Source organism: Myotis davidii, unplaced genomic scaffold (genome assembly GCF_000327345.1).
Source record: "Myotis davidii unplaced genomic scaffold, ASM32734v1 scaffold2370, whole genome shotgun sequence".
NCBI lineage: Eukaryota > Metazoa > Chordata > Mammalia > Chiroptera > Vespertilionidae > Myotis > Myotis davidii.
In genome coordinates, this window is record NW_006282189.1 from 282,514 (window position 1) to 301,365 (window position 18,852).

The 18,852-nt window shown below is 39.3% G+C and overlaps 1 protein-coding gene across 1 annotated transcript in view; it reads left to right on the forward strand.

The window, feature by feature from the left end:
- The window catches only part of DMC1 (DNA meiotic recombinase 1), a 31,131-nt gene that overhangs the window by 2,171 nt on the left and 10,108 nt on the right, over positions 1–18,852 (forward strand). The window contains exons 4-11 of the mRNA XM_006752737.2: positions 703–785; positions 1,530–1,582; positions 2,843–2,884; positions 4,725–4,797; positions 7,980–8,071; positions 9,992–10,065; positions 10,193–10,307; positions 11,122–11,182. Coding sequence (XP_006752800.1) covers positions 703–785; positions 1,530–1,582; positions 2,843–2,884; positions 4,725–4,797; positions 7,980–8,071; positions 9,992–10,065; positions 10,193–10,307; positions 11,122–11,182 — 593 coding nt within the window. The remainder of the gene's footprint in view (positions 1–702; positions 786–1,529; positions 1,583–2,842; positions 2,885–4,724; positions 4,798–7,979; positions 8,072–9,991; positions 10,066–10,192; positions 10,308–11,121; positions 11,183–18,852) is intronic.

Genomic DNA, 18,852 nt, shown 5'->3' on the forward strand with positions numbered 1-18,852 from the left:
CATTATGAACTGGAAACCATTGTGGGAACTCTTAAGTTACTATAGATCATAGTGTACTCTTCTCCCCGATTAATTTCCGAAAGATTGAGGCAGGGTTAAGAGACCTAGAACACTATGAAGGTAATTATTTTTACCAAACTTTCCTTTTTGTCTCTCTTTATATTTCCCTTTCTCTGCCTTTTCTTCTCCTTATTATTTATTTTTTTATATTCCTCCTCCTTATTTTTGTTTTGTCTTCTCAAATATATCATAGCTGTTGCAATGCACTCAGCACCAAAGAAGTTACTTTCTCCTGGTATAGACCAATTGATAAGAGAGCATTGGGTTAGAAAAAGACCAACAGTGGATGGATACAGTTGAGATAGATAGGCCAAGAATATGCTCACTGTGGCAGCTGAGCCAAACCCATACCTTTAAGTGAGCCCACAAAGTGAGAGGTCCATGCTGCTGTCAGGCTCCAAGCAAAAGCATATGCTTTGATTCAAGCTTTTGTGTAGAGTTTTTGGGGCCACTGAACCTAGGTAGGGTGGCTCAAGAGCCTGTATTCTTAAACATGACCTTGTGCTGCCTTCAAAGACAAATGAACTATAGCTTATATCAAATAATGATCCTGATAAACAAATCTATAGTTTTCTGCAGCATTTAAAATTAAAACCATCATCTTATACCCTTTTAAAACCCTTCCTTTTTGTCTTTCTGAAGGAGCCAGGATTCTTGACTGCATTTGAGTATAGTGAGAAGAGGAAAATGGTTTTCCATATCACCACTGGGAGCCAGGAATTTGAGTGTGTATCTCATATATTTTATAACCACTAAGCACAGTCTTTGAAATACTGTATTTATTTTTCTCTATCTGGCTGTTGTTTCTACCAAAGGTAATACAAATAGCTTCTTCTTTTGAAATAGCTTTTTGTGTGGGTTTTTTTTTTTCAAAAGGCAACTGTAGCAAATAAATTTTAAGCTACTTCTGGAAATGATTAAATTTCTTACAAGAACTTCAGACCAAAAATATATAGTTTCTGGAATCAGCCTAATTTTTTAAATTTTTTAAATTAGCCTAAACTAAATTAACATATAATTTTAAAAAATAATTTAACTTATCATTTCCTTTATCCTAAACTTTTCATGTTTCTCAGTATATTTTTTTAAAATTGAATAGTTAGTTGATTTTTAGAAACATAGTTCTAGCACAATATGAAAAACCCAGTTAATAGTAAGACTATTTAGTCAAACTCCAATTCAGCTCTAAAGACCAGAACTGAGACATAAGGCTTATAATGCCCATTTCCTATTGGTACCAGAAATAAGAACAGCAGGGCTTACAAGTTGTTCTGTTGATCCACCAGCCTTCACACAGTAGAACCTGTGATTTAGCAGGTGGTGTACCATTTGTTCAGCCAAGAATTCCTGTTCCTGTTGAATAGATATAGATAGACAGATAGATATAGAAAGAAATGATATTAATGCTTTCTCCTTTCTTGATTTCTCTGTTTCTGTTCCTGTTACTAATGCTTGCTTTCTATATCCAGTAAGTTGCTAGGAGGTGGAATTGAAAGCATGGCAATCACAGAAGCTTTTGGAGGTAAGCAAGACCTTAATATTTTGTTATTGGGGAAAAATTATACATATATATATATATATACACAAACATATGTATATAATTAAACAACCAATAGTAAATTATATCTAATTTAGAACTTATGTTTACATATCAATTCTCATAATACAGGGTTATTCTATGCTATAATTAAAATATATTCCAATATTAATAGATGGGTCTTATTGACATTTTTCATCTCTGACTTCTATAGAAGATAGAATTTTTTTGCATTCTTTCAAAAGATAGTTGAATAATGAAACAGATCTTATTTCTAAGAAATGCATGTTGAGTGAACATAGTAGATTTTCTCTTCCCTGTTTATATCCTCTATTTTTTCTTCAAAACAATTCATACATAACTATATTACATACTATGCCTGACAATTCCAGTACTTGCAGCCCTGGGGGAATTAAATATGTTGTTTAGTTGATGTTTTTGTTGACTTAGAAAAATATATCTGGTTTTCATTATTTCTATTTTTATTAACTTAGTGGCTTATTGTCTTGTATATGCATTGATATTTCTATTTTTATTAACTTAGTGGCTTATTGTCTTGTATATGCTTGACTTTAATCTGTGGGAGTTCAGTGGGCCGAAAGTGGTGAGAGTGCAAGTTTTCCTCCAGAGAGAATTTGCTGTTTTGGTGGCCAGGGCAGTGATGGCGAACCTATGACATGCATATCAAAGGTGACACGCGAACTCATTTTTTAGTTGATTTTTCTTTGTTAAATGGCATTTAAATATATAAAATAAATATCAAAAATATGTCTTTGTTTTACTATGGTTGCAAATATCAAAAAATTTCTATATGTGACACGGCACCAGAGTTAAGTTAGGGTTTTTCAAAATGCTGTCACGCCGAGCTCAAAAGGTTTGCCATCACTGGGCTAGGGCATACCACCAGTATGAGACTACTTCAGTTCCCTTTGAGGATCTCAGTTCAGTGGGAGAACCCCAGGCTCTCCTATGGTAGGTAGGGTCTTGAACTCTCATTTATATGACTATTCCTAAGGAAAACTTCGTTTAACTTAATCTTTATCTAAAGGACAATTCTGTGAAAAAATACCTTTAAAAGTTATTTTTACTACTGGTATTCATATATGCAGAATCCATTCATGATGTGGTACTTTATGTGTAAAATTTGATACTTGGAAAAGAAAACTATACTCTGAGGCCATGTTTTATTATTTATGAAAATATCTAAAAATTAACTATGTGTTTTTGTTTTCTATATTTTCACAGAATTTCGTACTGGAAAAACCCAGCTCTCTCATACACTTTGTGGTAAGGATACATAACAACAGTAATAACAAAGTCCCAGCCAGTTTGGCTCAGTGGATAGAGCATCAGCCCTCGGACTGAAGGCTCCCGGGTTCAATGATGGTCAAGGGCACATATCACAGGTCCAGGCTCCATCCCTGGCCCTGGTCAGGGCACCTGCAAGAGGCAACCAGTTGATGTGTCTCTCTCACATCAATGTTTCTCTCTCTGTCTCTCCCTCTTCCTTCCACTCTCTAAAAACCAATGGAAAAATATCCTCTGGTGAGGATTAACAACAACAACAAATAATAATAATAACAAAAATAATCATAGCTATCACTTACTAACTTGTGCCTGATACTTTATTTATTTTTAAATATATTTTTATTGATTTCAGAGAGGAAGGAAGAGGTTAGAGAGGGAGAGAGAAACATCAATGATGAGAGAGAATCGTTGATTGGCTGCCTCCTGCACGCCCCCTCCGGGGGATTGAGCCAAAAACTCAGGCTGCACCCTTGACCAGAATCAAACCCGGGACCCTTCAGTCCACAGGCCATTGATCTATCCCCGTGATGGCGAACCTATGACACGTGTGTCAGAGGTAACACGCGAACTCATTTTTTTGGTTGATTTTTCTTTGTTAAATTGCATTTAAATATATAAAATAAATATCAAAAATATAAGTCTTTGTTTTACTATGGTTGCAAATATCAAAAAATTTCTATATGTCACACGGCACCAGAGTTAAGTTAGGGTTTTTCAAAATGCTAACACGCCGAGCTCTAAAGGTTCGCCATCACTGGTCTATCCACTGAGCCAAACCAGTTAGGGTGTGCCTGATACTCATATAATCTCATGTAATCTGAACAGATTTTCAAGGAAAATAAATCTCAGAGAGGTTAACTGCCCATAGTTACACAGATACCAAAGCTAGTCTTTGAATGTGTGATGTTTGAGGTGATATGCTGCACTCTGAACATCTGTGTGGAAATAGGGATGAGGTAAGTGGGTATATGAGTGTGTTGGTGGGGAGAGGGTTTCACTGTCTCAATTTTTCCCATTCTATCTTCTATGTTGTATCTTCAAGAATGACACAAAATCTATTGAGGCCTAGAATCCTGTGGAGTAAGGTTAGCCCTAAGACAGACTTAAAAATAAAATTTTCTAAAACAAAGTAAAACACCTCCTTTTCCACAAAGACATTACTGTGCATTTCTTTGACTTAAGTACAAGGGACATGGCAAAATGGGTAAGAAAGGGATTCTGGAACCAAAATACCTGGCTTCATTCTTGACTCTACCATTAATAGCTGTGTGACTTGGGCAAGTTGCTTCACCTTCCTAATTGTTCCCATCAATAAAATAGGAATAATGATAGTACCAAATTTACAGTTGTTTTGAAAAAATAAATGAAATAATGCATGTACTTAATGTAAAATAATTCCTTAGTATGAGCTACCACTACATAAGAAAGAAAATGCATTTTAAATTTTGACTAAAATTAATCAAAATATTAAATGGATTATACAGCATAAATTATATTTGTGTGATTATTTTTTGTAGGAAGAAAGTTAGTAAATTTTATTTCTATTTTTTAGGAGAACTATCTTTCGTGAATATCTCCCCTTGTGAGAGAGGTTGACATTCTCTGTTGAATTACTATTCTGCTGGCAGAATGCTTTAATTTTGCCATTGCTTAGTAGTATAAAAATATAACATGCTGATTAGAAACTAAAGGATCATGATTCTTTGCTAGCTTAACTAAAGAACTGCAACCAGCATAAATCCCATGTTAATTTATACATTTATTTGTATAAAGTGTATTCATTCCTATTAATATTACTTAACTCTTAATTGCTTCCTAGTGACAGCTCAACTTCCAGGAGCAGGTGGCTACTCAGGAGGAAAGATTATCTTCATCGATACAGAAAATACTTTGTAACCTTTTTATTTAAACAACTTGCTGTCATAGTAGTGTGATATAGTACTGTTACTATAAAATAGTTTGTTTAAATATATCATTTTTATAATCATCTTGGAAACCAGCAATAATGAGAAAAGCCAAGGGGAAAACAATTGCTGGGCAAGGTCTCAAATCACTTTTTATTTAAAAAGATTTCATTTCTCTGGAAGGATTTGCTGTGAAATTGACAAAACAAATACATGAGATTAAAATACATATTCATTTTTAATCCTCTTCTCCAAATATTCTATATAATAAAGGGTAATATGCAAATTGACCAAATGGTGCAATGGCCAGTCACTATGACATGCATTAACCACCAGGGGGCAGACGCTCAATGCAGGAGCTTCCCCCTGGTGGTCAATGCACTCCCATAGGGTGAGCGCCACTCAGCCACAAGCCTGGCAGCGCTAAGGATGTCCGACATCCCCCGAGGGCAAAAGGGCACAGGCCGGGCTGAGGGACCCCCATCCCCACCACAACTGCACGAATGTTTTACACCGGGCCTCTAGTTTTACTTATAATTAGACAGAAGATTATTGACTCACTCAGAGTGTGGTCCAAAATAAGGGGAAATGTATGAAAGGAACACAAGCACAGAAGGGAAAAGGGCAGAACCTAGTCAGATAACAAAGAATTTGAAGTGGAAGGTATTCCAGAATGCAAGGCTGGTACCAGGTGACTTGGGTCTTAGACATAAAGGGCTGTAAAACCAGATGGATGATGAGTGTAAATTAGATACCTTTGCAATATTCTAGGCAAGTAGTGAGAACTTGATCTAGGTTGGAAGCAGTAGGAATAAAAAGAAAAGGACAAGAAATATTAGGAAGGAAAATTGATAGGACTTGATGATGGTATTTGGTAGACAAAGGAAAGGTGAGAGAAACCACACAAGGTTTTTTGTGTAGGTAATGGGAGAATCATGATGCTAATGACAGAATTGAGCAGATCATGTTTCAGAGAAATGGTGATTTTTCATTTTAATGTGTTGAATGTGTGGTACAGGAAGACATTCAAATGACAATTGCAAATATTGGACTCATCTTAAGAAAGGGATAGGACCCAGAGATACGGATGTAAGAGCCAAGGGGGCAAGAGAACTTAGAAGAGAGAACTGAGAACACAACTTTGGGGTATGCCAGTATTTAGAAAGAAGGACTTAAAAAGAAGAAACCATGGAGATAGAGGAAATAGGAGGAAATCTGGATGTGAAGGATAAACAAAAAGAAGAGTTTCAATTATTTAGACTTAACTATTAAGACTCTCCTTTTCTTTATTCATTATTGTTTTTCGCATCCCAAATCTTTTCTGTATTTCTGTTTTCCTGGAGTACCTACTCAAGTCATTTTATCAGAAAAGTAATGAGGTGGTAAACTTGAGCTCTGGCATTCTGAAGATACATTATTTTGCTCTCACTCTTGAATGTTCATTTGGCCTGTCATATACAAATTTTCATGGTATATTTCTATCCTATTGGGTATTTGCTCCTTCTATCCCCACCTCACAGTGTTTCTGGATCATATAAATCCTCTAAATTTACTACCCAAAAAACTCCAGTAGAAGAAAAACACCAGAGAACTGTTTGCAGAATACTTTGTTTGGAAATACTGGGCATAAGAAGACTCTGAAGGAAATTTCTAACTTGGGCAAGGAGTGTGGAATGTTGTATAGGGCTGTAATGAGAGGAGCTCAGCTGGGCTCCAGCTAGCTTCAGAAATAGTTGTTTAAGGTTGGTTCTTGGAGAGGGAGGAATTGTTCTTACAGATTAGAAACCATTGTTTGGGCAATTTGGATTTTATCAAGAACGGTAAAGAGAAACAGGAGCCAAGTCCTATACAAGACCAAGTAGGGAGGGACAAGGACACACGAGTGCCTCAGAATGTTTTCATTCTTTCAGTGTCTCTTACATGTATTTGGTTCTCTCTTGATATTTTTCTTTTTAATGTTTATATTTTGCCTACTTAATTATGTTTTATGCTTACCTTTTGGTGTGGATTATCTTATGACTCCTTATATGCACCATAATGCCTGCATTGATAATTTATGATTATGGTGATTTATTTCATATGGTGTTCAGTTAATAAATATTTGTAGATTGATTTGAACTTCCCTTCAGCATAAGCACAATTTTTATACTTCTAGTTACATAATAACCAAGTTTTTGTAAACACTGACATGGTAAAAAATGTTTTTACTCATTTACAGTTTAGATAGATCTAAGTGATAATTAGCATCTTCCAGAATACCTTTGCAGGTACACTGCATTTGCTTTCCTATGAATTTACTAATTTCAGAAAATTAACACAACTCCTTAGAAGAAGGTTGGTAATTCCCTTTTGACCTTTGAAGTTACCTTTCTGACCCTTTGGTTCATGTAGTCAAATTTACCATTCACTGGCAAAACATGATTAATCATATTGAACAATGAGAGTATGAACAGAGTGAATTAATTCACTTTGAAGCAACTTAAATTATAATTCAGTGATAGTATCTTCCTAGAATACATCTATTATAGAATTGAGAACAAAAGAGATTCACAAATCTTTTTTTTTTAATATATTTTTATTGATTTTTTACAGAGAGGAAGGGAGAGAGAGAGCTAGAAACATCGATGAGAGAGAAATATCGATCAGCTGCCTCCTGCACACTCCCCACTGGGGATGTGCCCGCAACCCAGGTACATGCCCTTAACCGGAATCGAACCTGGGACCCTTCAGTCCACAGGCCGACGCTCTATCCAGTGAGCCAAACCGGTTTTGGCGAGATTCACAAATCTTAATATTTAGTTTTTCTCTTGTAATTGATTTGCCGCATATCCTGAGACATTTGCTTAATCTCTGTCCTGTCCTCATTTGTAAAATGTAATATAGGCCATACAACTGGCTTCCATGGTTATTGTAAAAATTAGATAATTTAACATTTAAATGTTTACGGCCTTATCATTTCTCTAACCATTATCACTACCTAAGGTATTCATTGAGGCACTTATGAAAAATAAAATGTGGTGTAGATGTGAAGTGATTATTAGTATCCTCCTAATACCTTTGCAGGTACATTGTTTTGCCTTTCTGTTCATTTCCTTACAGTATTATTTTTTGTAGTTGTCTAAACTTTTTTAAAATTGCTTTATTAGTTCCTTAATTTTGGCACCTTCCAGCCGTCCAGATCGCCTCCGGGACATTGCTGATCGCTTCAATGTAGACCATGATGCAGTACTGGACAATGTGCTTTATGCACGTGCATATACTAGTAAGAACCCCCTGCAATTGGAAGCTTGGGTTGTTTAAGGTTGGCAGCACTGATTTACTATATGAGTGATAGTCACAACTTTTTGACACTGTTATTTTCTCTTTTTATTTTACTTTTCTCCAAATTAATTTAGTCAGTCCACAAATTGTATCATTATGTCTGACTGCCAGCTTAGATATTAAAATGCCATGAAATTATTTCTTACCTTTATCTTTGAAATGGAGAGTAACATGGATAATGTAGTACTTGGCATATATTCTAATGCAGAATATGAAGTCATCCCATATAATAAAAGTTAATATGCAAATCGACCCCACTGTGGAACGACCAGTCACTATGACGCGCATTGACCACCAGGGGGCAGATGCTGAATGCAGGAGCTGCCCCCTGATGGTCAGTGTGCTCCCACAGGGGGAGCACCACTCAGCCAGAAGCCCTGAGCTGGGCTCACGGCTGGCAAGTGCAGCAGTGGTGATGGGAGCCTCTCCTGCCTCTGCATCAGTTGGACATCCCCCGGTGGCTCTCGGACTGCGAGAGGGCACAGGCCGGGCTGAGGTACACCCCCTCCCACTCCAGTGCACAAATTTTGTATACCGGACCTCTAGTCCATATAATAGAAGGGTAATGTGCAAATTGATCCTAACAGCAGAGCGACTGGGAATGACTGGTCACTATGATACACACTGACCACCAGGGGGCAGATGCTCAATGCAGGAGCTGCCCCCTGGTAGTCAGTGCGCTCCCACAGGGGGAGCTCTGCTCAGCCACAAGCCTGGCTGACGGCTGCCAGTACAGCGGTGGTGGTGGAAGCCTCTCCCACCTCCTCAGCAGCGCAAAGGATGTCTGACTACAGCTAGGCCTGCTCTCCGCTTGCAAGTGGACATCCCCCGAGGGCTCCCGGGCTGCCAGAAGGAAGTCTGACTGCCAGCTTAGGCCCAATTCCCCTGGGAGCGGGCCTAAGCCGGCAGGTGGTCATTCCCTGAGGGGTCCCAGACTGTGAGAGGGCACAGGCCAGGCTGAGGGACCTTCCTGAGTGCACAAATTTTTGTGCACCGGGCCTCTACTATTTAATAAAGTTAAATAATTAAATAACTAAGAAAATCCTGCTGGGCTGGCTTGGCTCAGTGGTTGAGCATCGACCTATGAACCAGGAGGTCATGGTTTGATTCCTGGTCAGGACACATGCCCAGGTTTCAGGCTCAATCCCCAGTGTGGGGCATGCAGGAGGCAGCCAATCAATGATTCTCTCTCATCATTGCTTTTTCTATCTCTCCCTCTTCTTTCCTCTCTGAAATCAATACAAAATTATTTTTTAAAAAGAAAATCCTGCCCTGGCTAGTTTGCCTCATTGGTTAGAGCATCAGCCACGAAAGGAAGGGTCTCGGGTTCAATTCCCAGTCAAGGGCATGTACCTCACTTGCAGGTTCCCCAGCCCCAGTAGGGGCACATGCAGGAAGCAGCCAATCAATGTGTCTCTCACATATCAATGTTTTTCTCTCTCTTTCTCTCTCTCCCTTATCCCTCCCTTCCACTCTCTAAAGATCAATGGAGCCCAGCTGGTGTGGCTCAACAGTTGAGCGTTAACCCAGGAACTAAGAGGTCACTAGTTGGATTCCTGGTCAGGGCACATGCCCGGGTCTGAGGGCTCTATCACTGGTAGGGGTGCATGCAGGAGGCAGCTGATGGATGATGTTCCTCTCTCATTGATGCTTCTATCTCTCTATCCCTCTCCCTCTCTCTTAAATCAATAAAAAAAAATATTTTAAAAAAAGATCAATGGAAAAAATATCCTCGAGTGAGGATTAACAAAAGAAAGAAATCCTTCCAGGATTCTCTTTGCCTGGCTGCCAAGGACATAATTGATCTTAGCCTCTGCTTCTTCCAGCTTTTATAACATTTTCTCACTGCATTTCCCACCAGGTGAACATCAGATGGAGCTACTTGACTATGTAGCAGCAAAGTTCCATGAAGAAGCTGGCATCTTCAAGCTGTTGGTACAAGCCTTTAAATATTGCTCATTCACAGAGCTATTTAGTATATTATTTTTCTTCTATTGATTCTGATTCATATTAACTTCTTCCTTTACAAATGCATATTTATTTTTACATGAATTCTGTGCAGATCATTGATTCGATAATGGCCCTTTTTCGAGTGGATTTCAGTGGTCGTGGGGAGTTGGCTGAACGACAACAAAAATTGGCCCAGATGTTATCACGACTCCAAAAAATCTCAGAAGGTAGATTTTTTTAAATATATTTTATTGATTTTTTACAGAGAGGAAGGGAGAGAGATAGAGAGCTAGAAACATTGATGAGAGAGAAACATCGATCAGCTGCCTCCTGCATATCTTCTGCTGGGGATGTGCCCGCAACCCAGGTACATGCCCTTGACCGGAATCGAACCTGGGACCTTTCAGTCCGCGGGCCGACACTCTATCCACTGAGCCAAACTGGTTTCAGCTCAGAAGGTAGATTTTAATAAATTGCACTATCAGAATAGCATCTGTGACTGTTTCCTGAGTAGACTTTGCAGAGAAACTCAGAATAATATCAGGAGGCAATACATTTTCTAAAATTAAAATTATTCTCATGGGAATACCGCTCTTTAAAAAAATAAAAAATATTGATTCTAATACAATAAGGTACCTAAGTAATAATAATAACTTTGCCCTAACCGGTTTGGCTCAGTGGATAGAGCATTGTCCTGCAGACTGAAAGGTCCCAGGTTCGACTCCGGTCAAGGGCACGTACCTTGGTTGCGGGCACATCCCCAGTAAGAGGTGTGCAGGGGGCAGCTGATTGATGTTTCTCTCTCATCGATGTTTCTAACTCTTTATCCCTCTCCCTTCCTCTCTGTAAAAAATCAATAATATATATATATATTTAAAATAATAACAAGTTTGACTCAATTTATTTAATTAAGGAAAAATAGGAATATAATTTTGTTTATAAAATAAGCTACAATATTCCTAACCTCTGAAATCTAAGCAAAGAACTTTTTATATTTACTTTGCCATTATCTTAGTTTCTTAATTTTATTTCTTGATGCAGAATATAATGTGGCTGTGTTTGTGACCAATCAAATGACTGCTGATCCAGGAGCAACTATGACGTAAGCCCCAATATTCTGCCTTTGTATTTCACAAAGGTTAATAACAGAGGATTAAAGTAGAGTAGAAAACAATTCCAATATAATCAGTTCTGATGTTAGACTTCTATGATTCTGACATTTTTGAAGATCACAGGCGAACTGTTTTTTCTGAATGTCCCTCAAATGGGGTTGATTTTTTTCTCATTATTTAATAATTTTGGCAGGAAAATTATAGGCAAGTTTGTCCCATTATTAGTGATGTTAAGTTTGATCATGTGATTAAGATGGTGTTCACAAAATTTCTGCATTGTAAAAGACCTTTTCCCCTTTCTAATCAACAAGTAATTTGTGAGGTTATACTTTGAGACTGGTGTAAATACCTTGTTCTATGATAAGCTTTCACACAATCATTTCAACATCCGTTGAAGATTTTTGCTTCCGTCAATTATTACTCTGATGGTTGCAAAACATAGTGATATCACTTGAAAACTGAGTCAGTATATCAGAGAGTAGCAGATAAATGAGTCACTGACATATATTATTTTTTATTATTAACTGCAGTCACTCTGCTGTCTATTACATTCCCCAAACTTCCAATTATAAAATAAATGTAATGGAGATTGACATATATATTAGATGATATTTGATATGCTAGTGCAGATTCTGCAAATTGTACTGAAATGAATGTGTCTCTCATTAGGCATTTTCTAAATTAACCCTAAGAGTATTGCTGCACCTTCTGCAGTTTGATATATCTCTCATTTTTCAATACTCCTTTGATCACAGGAGATTCCAATGTGAAAAGACTAACTACACAAATTATATTAAGCAAGTTAAAAGATTGAGGAGAGGGAAATCAGTCATTAAATTCATTAAATAAATATTAATTGAAAATGTATATCAAGATTCTGGAAATTCACTAGTGAAAAGAAGAGACTATGTGCCTTGCCTCCATAAAAAAAGACAACTAAATGATGTTCCTTTAACTCAAAATTTTAGTCTTGGTAGGGTACCCATTGTCGCTAGTCATTGAGTGGTGAAGGCAATCTTCTCTGTTTTATAGGGTATCTTTATACATAGGACATAAAATACTTCACAAACAGAATAATTTTAAACTGAAGAGAAATGGAAGATTTTTCAGGCTTGCTTTAAAAAGAGAAAATGACTCATTGGCTCAGTGGGTTGCATTCAAATAAAACAGTTCAAGTTAAAGAGCAATGTTCTTTCTTCAGATGTGGGGAGGGAACAATGAAGAGGCCAACACTGTCTATCTAGAGTTAGAAGGCAAAGGAAATCAGTGGGAATTAGGTCACAGGTAGATTTGTTTTTTCTTATATTTGTAGAAAGTTTCAAAAAGAATAAAACCATTTTGAATTGACTCCAGTAAGATAATGACAGGAGAAATAGAGACGTGACAAAAAGGAAATAATTTAAGGAGTCGGAGAGGAGAGGAGTTTTATAATGAAACTAGAGGCCCAGTGCACAAAATGTGCCTCTTGCAGTCCGGGAGCCCTTGGGGGATGTCTGACTGACTACCCTATGGGAAGTGGGCCTAAGCCAGTAGTCAGATATCCTTAGCGCTGCCATGGAGGTGGGAGGAGAAATAGAGACGTGACAAAAAGGAAATAATTTAAGGAGTCGGAGAGGAGAGGAGTTTTATAATGAAACTAGAGGCCCAGTGCACAAAATGTGCCTCTTGCAGTCCGGGAGCCCTTGGGGGATGTCTGACTGACTACCCTATGGGAAGTGGGCCTAAGCCAGTAGTCAGATATCCTTAGCGCTGCCATGGAGGTGGGAGAGGCTCTCACCACCACCACTGCACTAGCCAGCCATAAGCCCAGCTTCTGGCTGAGTGGCACTCCCCCTGTGGGAGCACACTGAGCACCAGGGGCAGCTCCTGTATTGAGCATCTTCCCCCTGGTGGTCAATGCGCATCATAGCAACCAGTTGTTCTGCAGTTCAGTCAATTTGCATATTAACCTTTTATTATATAGGATTCTATCTTAAAGTCTAATTATAATGTAGTTAATGTGTATTGAGTGTTTACTGAATGCTAGGTCTTGATCTAGGAACTTTACATATATAACCTCACTTTATGCATTAGATGGATATTATTGTTATTCTCATTTTACAGTTGAGGAGACTAGTAGCTCCTAGACAAGGCTTGCAGATACAGATTTTAAAACTAGAATGATCCAATTGATGAAGGTCTAGAGATAAAAAGCCAGAATATCCTCTCTATATATAAAAGCCAAGCAACCAGAATGACCAGAACAACCGGAATGATTGGTCACTATGACACACACTGTGGCCAGCCAACCTCCCGCGGCCCCTCACCCTGCCCACCCAAGCCCCGATTGGCCCCAGCCCCCTGATCGGGGGTGGCCAGCCAACCTCCTGCATCTCCTCCCCCTGGCCTGCCGGCCCTGACCTGTGCACAAATTTGTGTACCGGGCCTCTAGTATATAATAAAAGGCTAATAAACAAATCGACCAAACAGCAGAACGACCAGTCGCTATGATGCACACTGACCACCAGGGGGCAGACACTCAATGCAGGAGCTGACCCCTGGTAGTCAGTGCGCTCCAGCCAGAAGCTGAACTTACGACTGGCAAGTGCAGCAGTGGTGGCAGAAGCCTCTCCCGCCTCTGTGGCAGCACAAAAGAGCAGCAAGCTGAGTGGTAAGGAGCAGCCAGCGAGGGGATGGGGAGGAGCAGTAAGAAGCAAGGGGTCCCGGGCTGCGAGAGGACATGGGCCGGGCTGAGGGAACCCCCCTCCCAGTACAGGAATTTCATGCACTGGGCCTCTAGTCAGGCTATAAAACTGCACACCAGGGTAAATAACAAGATGAGGAATGAATAAGACCATGATAGTGGTCTTATTTCATTTGTGTATTTGTCTTGCTAAAACAAAAAGTCATCTAAGACATTTGCAGTCTCATAAATATGAAGTCAGTTTATTCTCTAGGGATGTCTCCTGATTCAACATCATTAGCATAAATTAAGAGGCAATATAGTTAGAGAAAAATATTAAACCAGGGTTACTAGAGTGGTGACCTTGTCACTTGAACTTATATTCTTCTCCATCAAAATGAAGAGAATTTATATTTATTGATTGCTTACCATGGCCAGGTCTTTCATGCATTATCTTATGTAATTCACTCAGTCTCCTTGGGCCTTCCTGTTTTTTCTATGAAGGTGTTCTCAGTATGTTGCTCCATCCTTCCCCTGCTCCCAAAAAACTTTAGAATTCCATCTCAAAATGTGGGGAAAAATGTAGATTTTTCTGCATACTTTTGGAGGAAACAAAAGGGATGAATTACTTAACAAAACTTGTTAAACATATTCCTTTTTTTAAAACCATCTCTTCTCTTTCTCCAAAATTCTTCTCTTTTGGCAATATTCTTTTCTCACTATCTTTCTCTAATCTCAAAGCATCTTCCTTATTCTTGAGCATGCTCACCCTGTCTTTTTCTCCTCATTGGACCCCTTCTCAGAAATTTTATCTGTAAGCTTACCCCTTAGCAAGTCAAAAATACCACGACTACCAATTGTCCCTCAAGCTTGCCTTTGCCCAGGCCCCTCAAGGTCCCCACTCCAGCAAGTATTTCAGATAGATATTATTATTCCTAATTTATAAAGGAGGAACAGAGGCTCAGAGTATTTAGTACTTACTCAATCACACAATTAAAAAACAGAGCTAGCCCGGCTGTTGTGGCTCAGTGGTTAAGCATCAACCTGTGAACCAGGAGGTCACGGGTTTGATTCCCGGTCAGGGTACATGCCCAGGTTGTGAGCTTGATCCCCAGTGTGGGGCATGCAGAAGGCAGCTGATCAATGATTCTCTCTCACCATTGATGTTTCTATCTTTCTCTCCCTCTCCCTTCCTCTCTGAAATAAATAAAAATATATTTAAAAACAAAAACAGAGCCAGGATTTTAATCCTGGTATCTTTGACTTCAAAGTTATGCTCTTTTAGCCTCACTGTCATGATTAAGTACATCCCACTCCCAGAAAGATATCATCTGCCCTTCCATCACCCTAACCTATGCTTCATGACCCCATCACCCAAATTTGAGGTTGGGAGGTCAGGCTGTTCTGGGTTTTACCCTCAATGATATGCTATAGGCCATATTCTGTTCAACCAGAGGGGGATAAATAAAACAATCTTTCTTGGCCCCTCTTTATTTCTAATATCCAACCCCATCTCTTCCTCTTTATCATCACACCTCCCCCAACCCCTGAGAAAAGGAGGAAAGAAGTGGAAAAGAAAATATAAAAGAAGGGAAATAAGAGAATATGCTAAAGGAGGGATGTGGGTGTTTTTCTTAAGCTGTTTTTACTTGGTCAGAAATAGAAGTAAAGCACTCTAAAAGAATGTGGAATGCTGTCGTGTACTTTACCTCAAGATTTGGTTCAAAGAAAGTTTAAAGAAACTTTAAGATTTTCTTGGTCTGTATGTTTTATCTGAATTGTTTAGTTAAATAATAATAATTATCATTTATTGAGTACCTCTTATGTGTCAAGATTACTATAAGGGTAGAGCTAATTGGCACAGTTCCTGGCATATAGTAGGCTCCCAATGAGTTATCCTAAATATATCTTGAATCCTCACAACAGCCCTAAGAGATAAGGTCTTTTTGTTCTAATTTTACAGTTAAAGAAACTAAGATTCTTAAAGGTAAGAAGCCCAAGGTAACATAGATAAGGTGTTTGCTTCAGGTTTAAGAAAGCAGGTAGTAATCATTGTAGTCACTGGGCTAATGCCTTACCTAAATAATTTCATTTTATTTTCACAACTACCCTCCTAGTTAGGCACAGTTATTATCCCCCATTTAAAACGAAGAAACACACTTAGAATGGTTAAACAATTTTCCTAAGGTCATGTATCTGGCTGATAAGCCAAAATTTGAAACCAGATCTAACTCCAAGTTCATATGCCACACGGTACATCAGGGCTGTATGTGATGGGAAAAGTTGGCATGCTGTCATTTGAGAGGCTTTTCAGGGATATACCTATGACCCTGGTGAATTGACCAGACTTTTCAGGGCCCTCAGCCTTGCACGCAGAGATTTGATTCAGTCAGCCTACTAAGAATAAGTCAATCTCTCAGGGGCAGACGCACATTAATCAAGCTCATGAGACTCAAAGACCAGAGGGCCAGTTTGCTGATATTGAAAAATGTAACTACATTTGAGGTTCTTATGACCAGTGCATCCTCTCCATAGGCTGACCTACCTAGGAATCTGAATTTTAATCCAAAGTTATTTACTAAATATGGAATCCAAGCAAAGGGAAATAATTAGGTGAGATAGAATAGTATGGACTGCCACATAGTAAAGACTCAATAAATTTTGGTTGTTATTATTATTAAAATATATTTTTACTGATTTCAGAGATAAGAAGGAAGAGGGAGAGGGAGAGGGAGATAGAAACATCAATGATGAGAGAGAATCATTGATCAGCTGCCTCCTGCACACCCCACATTGGGGATCAAACCTGCAACCCGGCCATGTGCCCTGATCAGAAATCAAACTGTGACCTCCTGGTTCATAGGTCAATACTCAACCACTGAGCCATGCCGGCCAGGCTGTTATTATAAACTAGAGGCCCAGTGCACCAAATTCATGCACTCAGGGGAGGGGATCCTCAGCCCAGCCTGCGCCCTCTCGCAGTCCAGGGGTCTTCAGGCAATGTCCAACTGACAGCTTAGCCATCAGTTGGACATCCTTAGCCCTGCCTTGGAGGCGGGAGAGGCTCCTGCCACTGCCACTGTGCTCGCCAGCCTTGAGCCTGGCTCAGGGCTTCTGGCTGAGCAGTGCTCCCCCTGTGGGAGTGCACTGACCACCAGGGGGCAGCTCCTGCATTGAGCATCTGCCCCTTGGTGGTCAGTGCTTGTCATAGTGACTGGTCGTTCTGCCATTTGGTTGATTTGCATATTAGCCTTTTATTATATAGGATATTATATAGAATACCTATCTATACCTATGAATCTCCTAAACATAATATGCAAACTTTTATATATGTACATATGTACATTTTCTGGGAGAGAGTCTATATCTTTTATTAAATTATAAACATGTTAGTGACCTATAAAAAGGTTAAGAGCCATAAATTTGACCCCAAATTCTACACAGAACCCTGAATACTTTAATGGAACAAGTAAAATTTGAATTGGCTTGACATTCTCCCAGAGCTAAGGCTGTTATACTATCTTGCAATCTATTTGATTAAATTTAACCACTTAGTTTATGTCTCATTTTAAGTACTTTCCCCCCATATCTTTCCTATATATTTTCTTAGTACTTTTACAAATCCTATCATTTATTTCCCTATTTAGTTCATTCAAAATCATCTCCCTTTGGAGATGATATTCTTCTTAACATTCAAGCTCTTCACCTAGAACAATCTATCGTGTATAATAAAAGGCTAATACAGAAATCAACCAAACGGCAGAATGACCAGTCACTATGATGTGCACTGACCATCAGGGGAAGATGCTTAATGCAGGAGCTGCCCCCTGGTGGTCAGTGTGCTCCCACAATGGGCCAGAGGGGGCGCGGCACAGTAGGGCCGAATTGAGTAGGAGCAGCATGGCACCCGGCTGGGGCTCAGGCTCCTCCCTCGCCACCTGCTGCTTTGCGCATTACTACATCCCTCAGGGAATGTCAGACTGCCAGTTTCCGTGTGGTGATGGGTTGAAACTGGCAGTCTGACATCCCCCAGCGGTCCCGGATTGCCAGAGGGCGCCGGCCAGGCGGAGGGATCCCACTGGTGCAAGAATCCATGCACCGGAACTCTAATCAAGAATAAGCAGTAATACCAACTCTCTTTTGCGCATGGGATACTACATTTGAAAAGGCAAACAATAATTTGCTAAGAAAACACCATGCCTATACATGTAGAAGCTCCAGCTTCCTACTCTTCTTTAGATTATCTGTACAGGGGTTGGGAGAGGATTACTTCAATTAGGGAGAAATTCTATCTCCTTTTACATTTTTCTTCTGTCAGAACACCCTTCATAATTTTTTTTTAATTATAGCTCCTTTGAAGATTACAAATCTCCATTCAAAAGGATCTAAACTAAGGCGATCCAAATTATCTTCTTTTCTGTATTCATTCCAGAATGAATATTTATTGAGTGCCTTCTATGTTATAGGCAGTTTTCTAAGCACTGGAGTTACAAAGATTTATAATATAGGGGGGAGTGAGACCCATGAATTAAAAATTGCAGTGTGGTGGGCAATCGTTTCCAGGAGTAAGCTCACGCTTCTCCCACCCTCTTCTTCCCCCACAGACATGCATCTCCTAAACTTTTAAGGGCCCCAGGAGGCTTGCAACCAAGGGTAGCAATAGGCAGCAGCAGTTCATCCCAGACAAACCCCCTCAACCTGTCCCCAAGGTCTCCATTTCTCACTTCCTAGTGAGCCAAAGCAGACCAGCCTAGGCTCATTTCCCAGCCCTTCTTGTTTCACTGTCCCTAGTGTTAACATAAATATTCAAATCTGTAAAGAATTTTTGTGAGTTTATTTGAGCCAAACTGTCAACAATCGCCAGGAAGCAGAACCTCAACGGATTGAGATAATACTCCTGAGAATGGTGGGTTACATCTATATTTATACATTGCAGTCAAAGGAAGGGACAGTAGGTGGGTTACATGAAATCCATTGGTGATAGACTAGAGAGGTGGG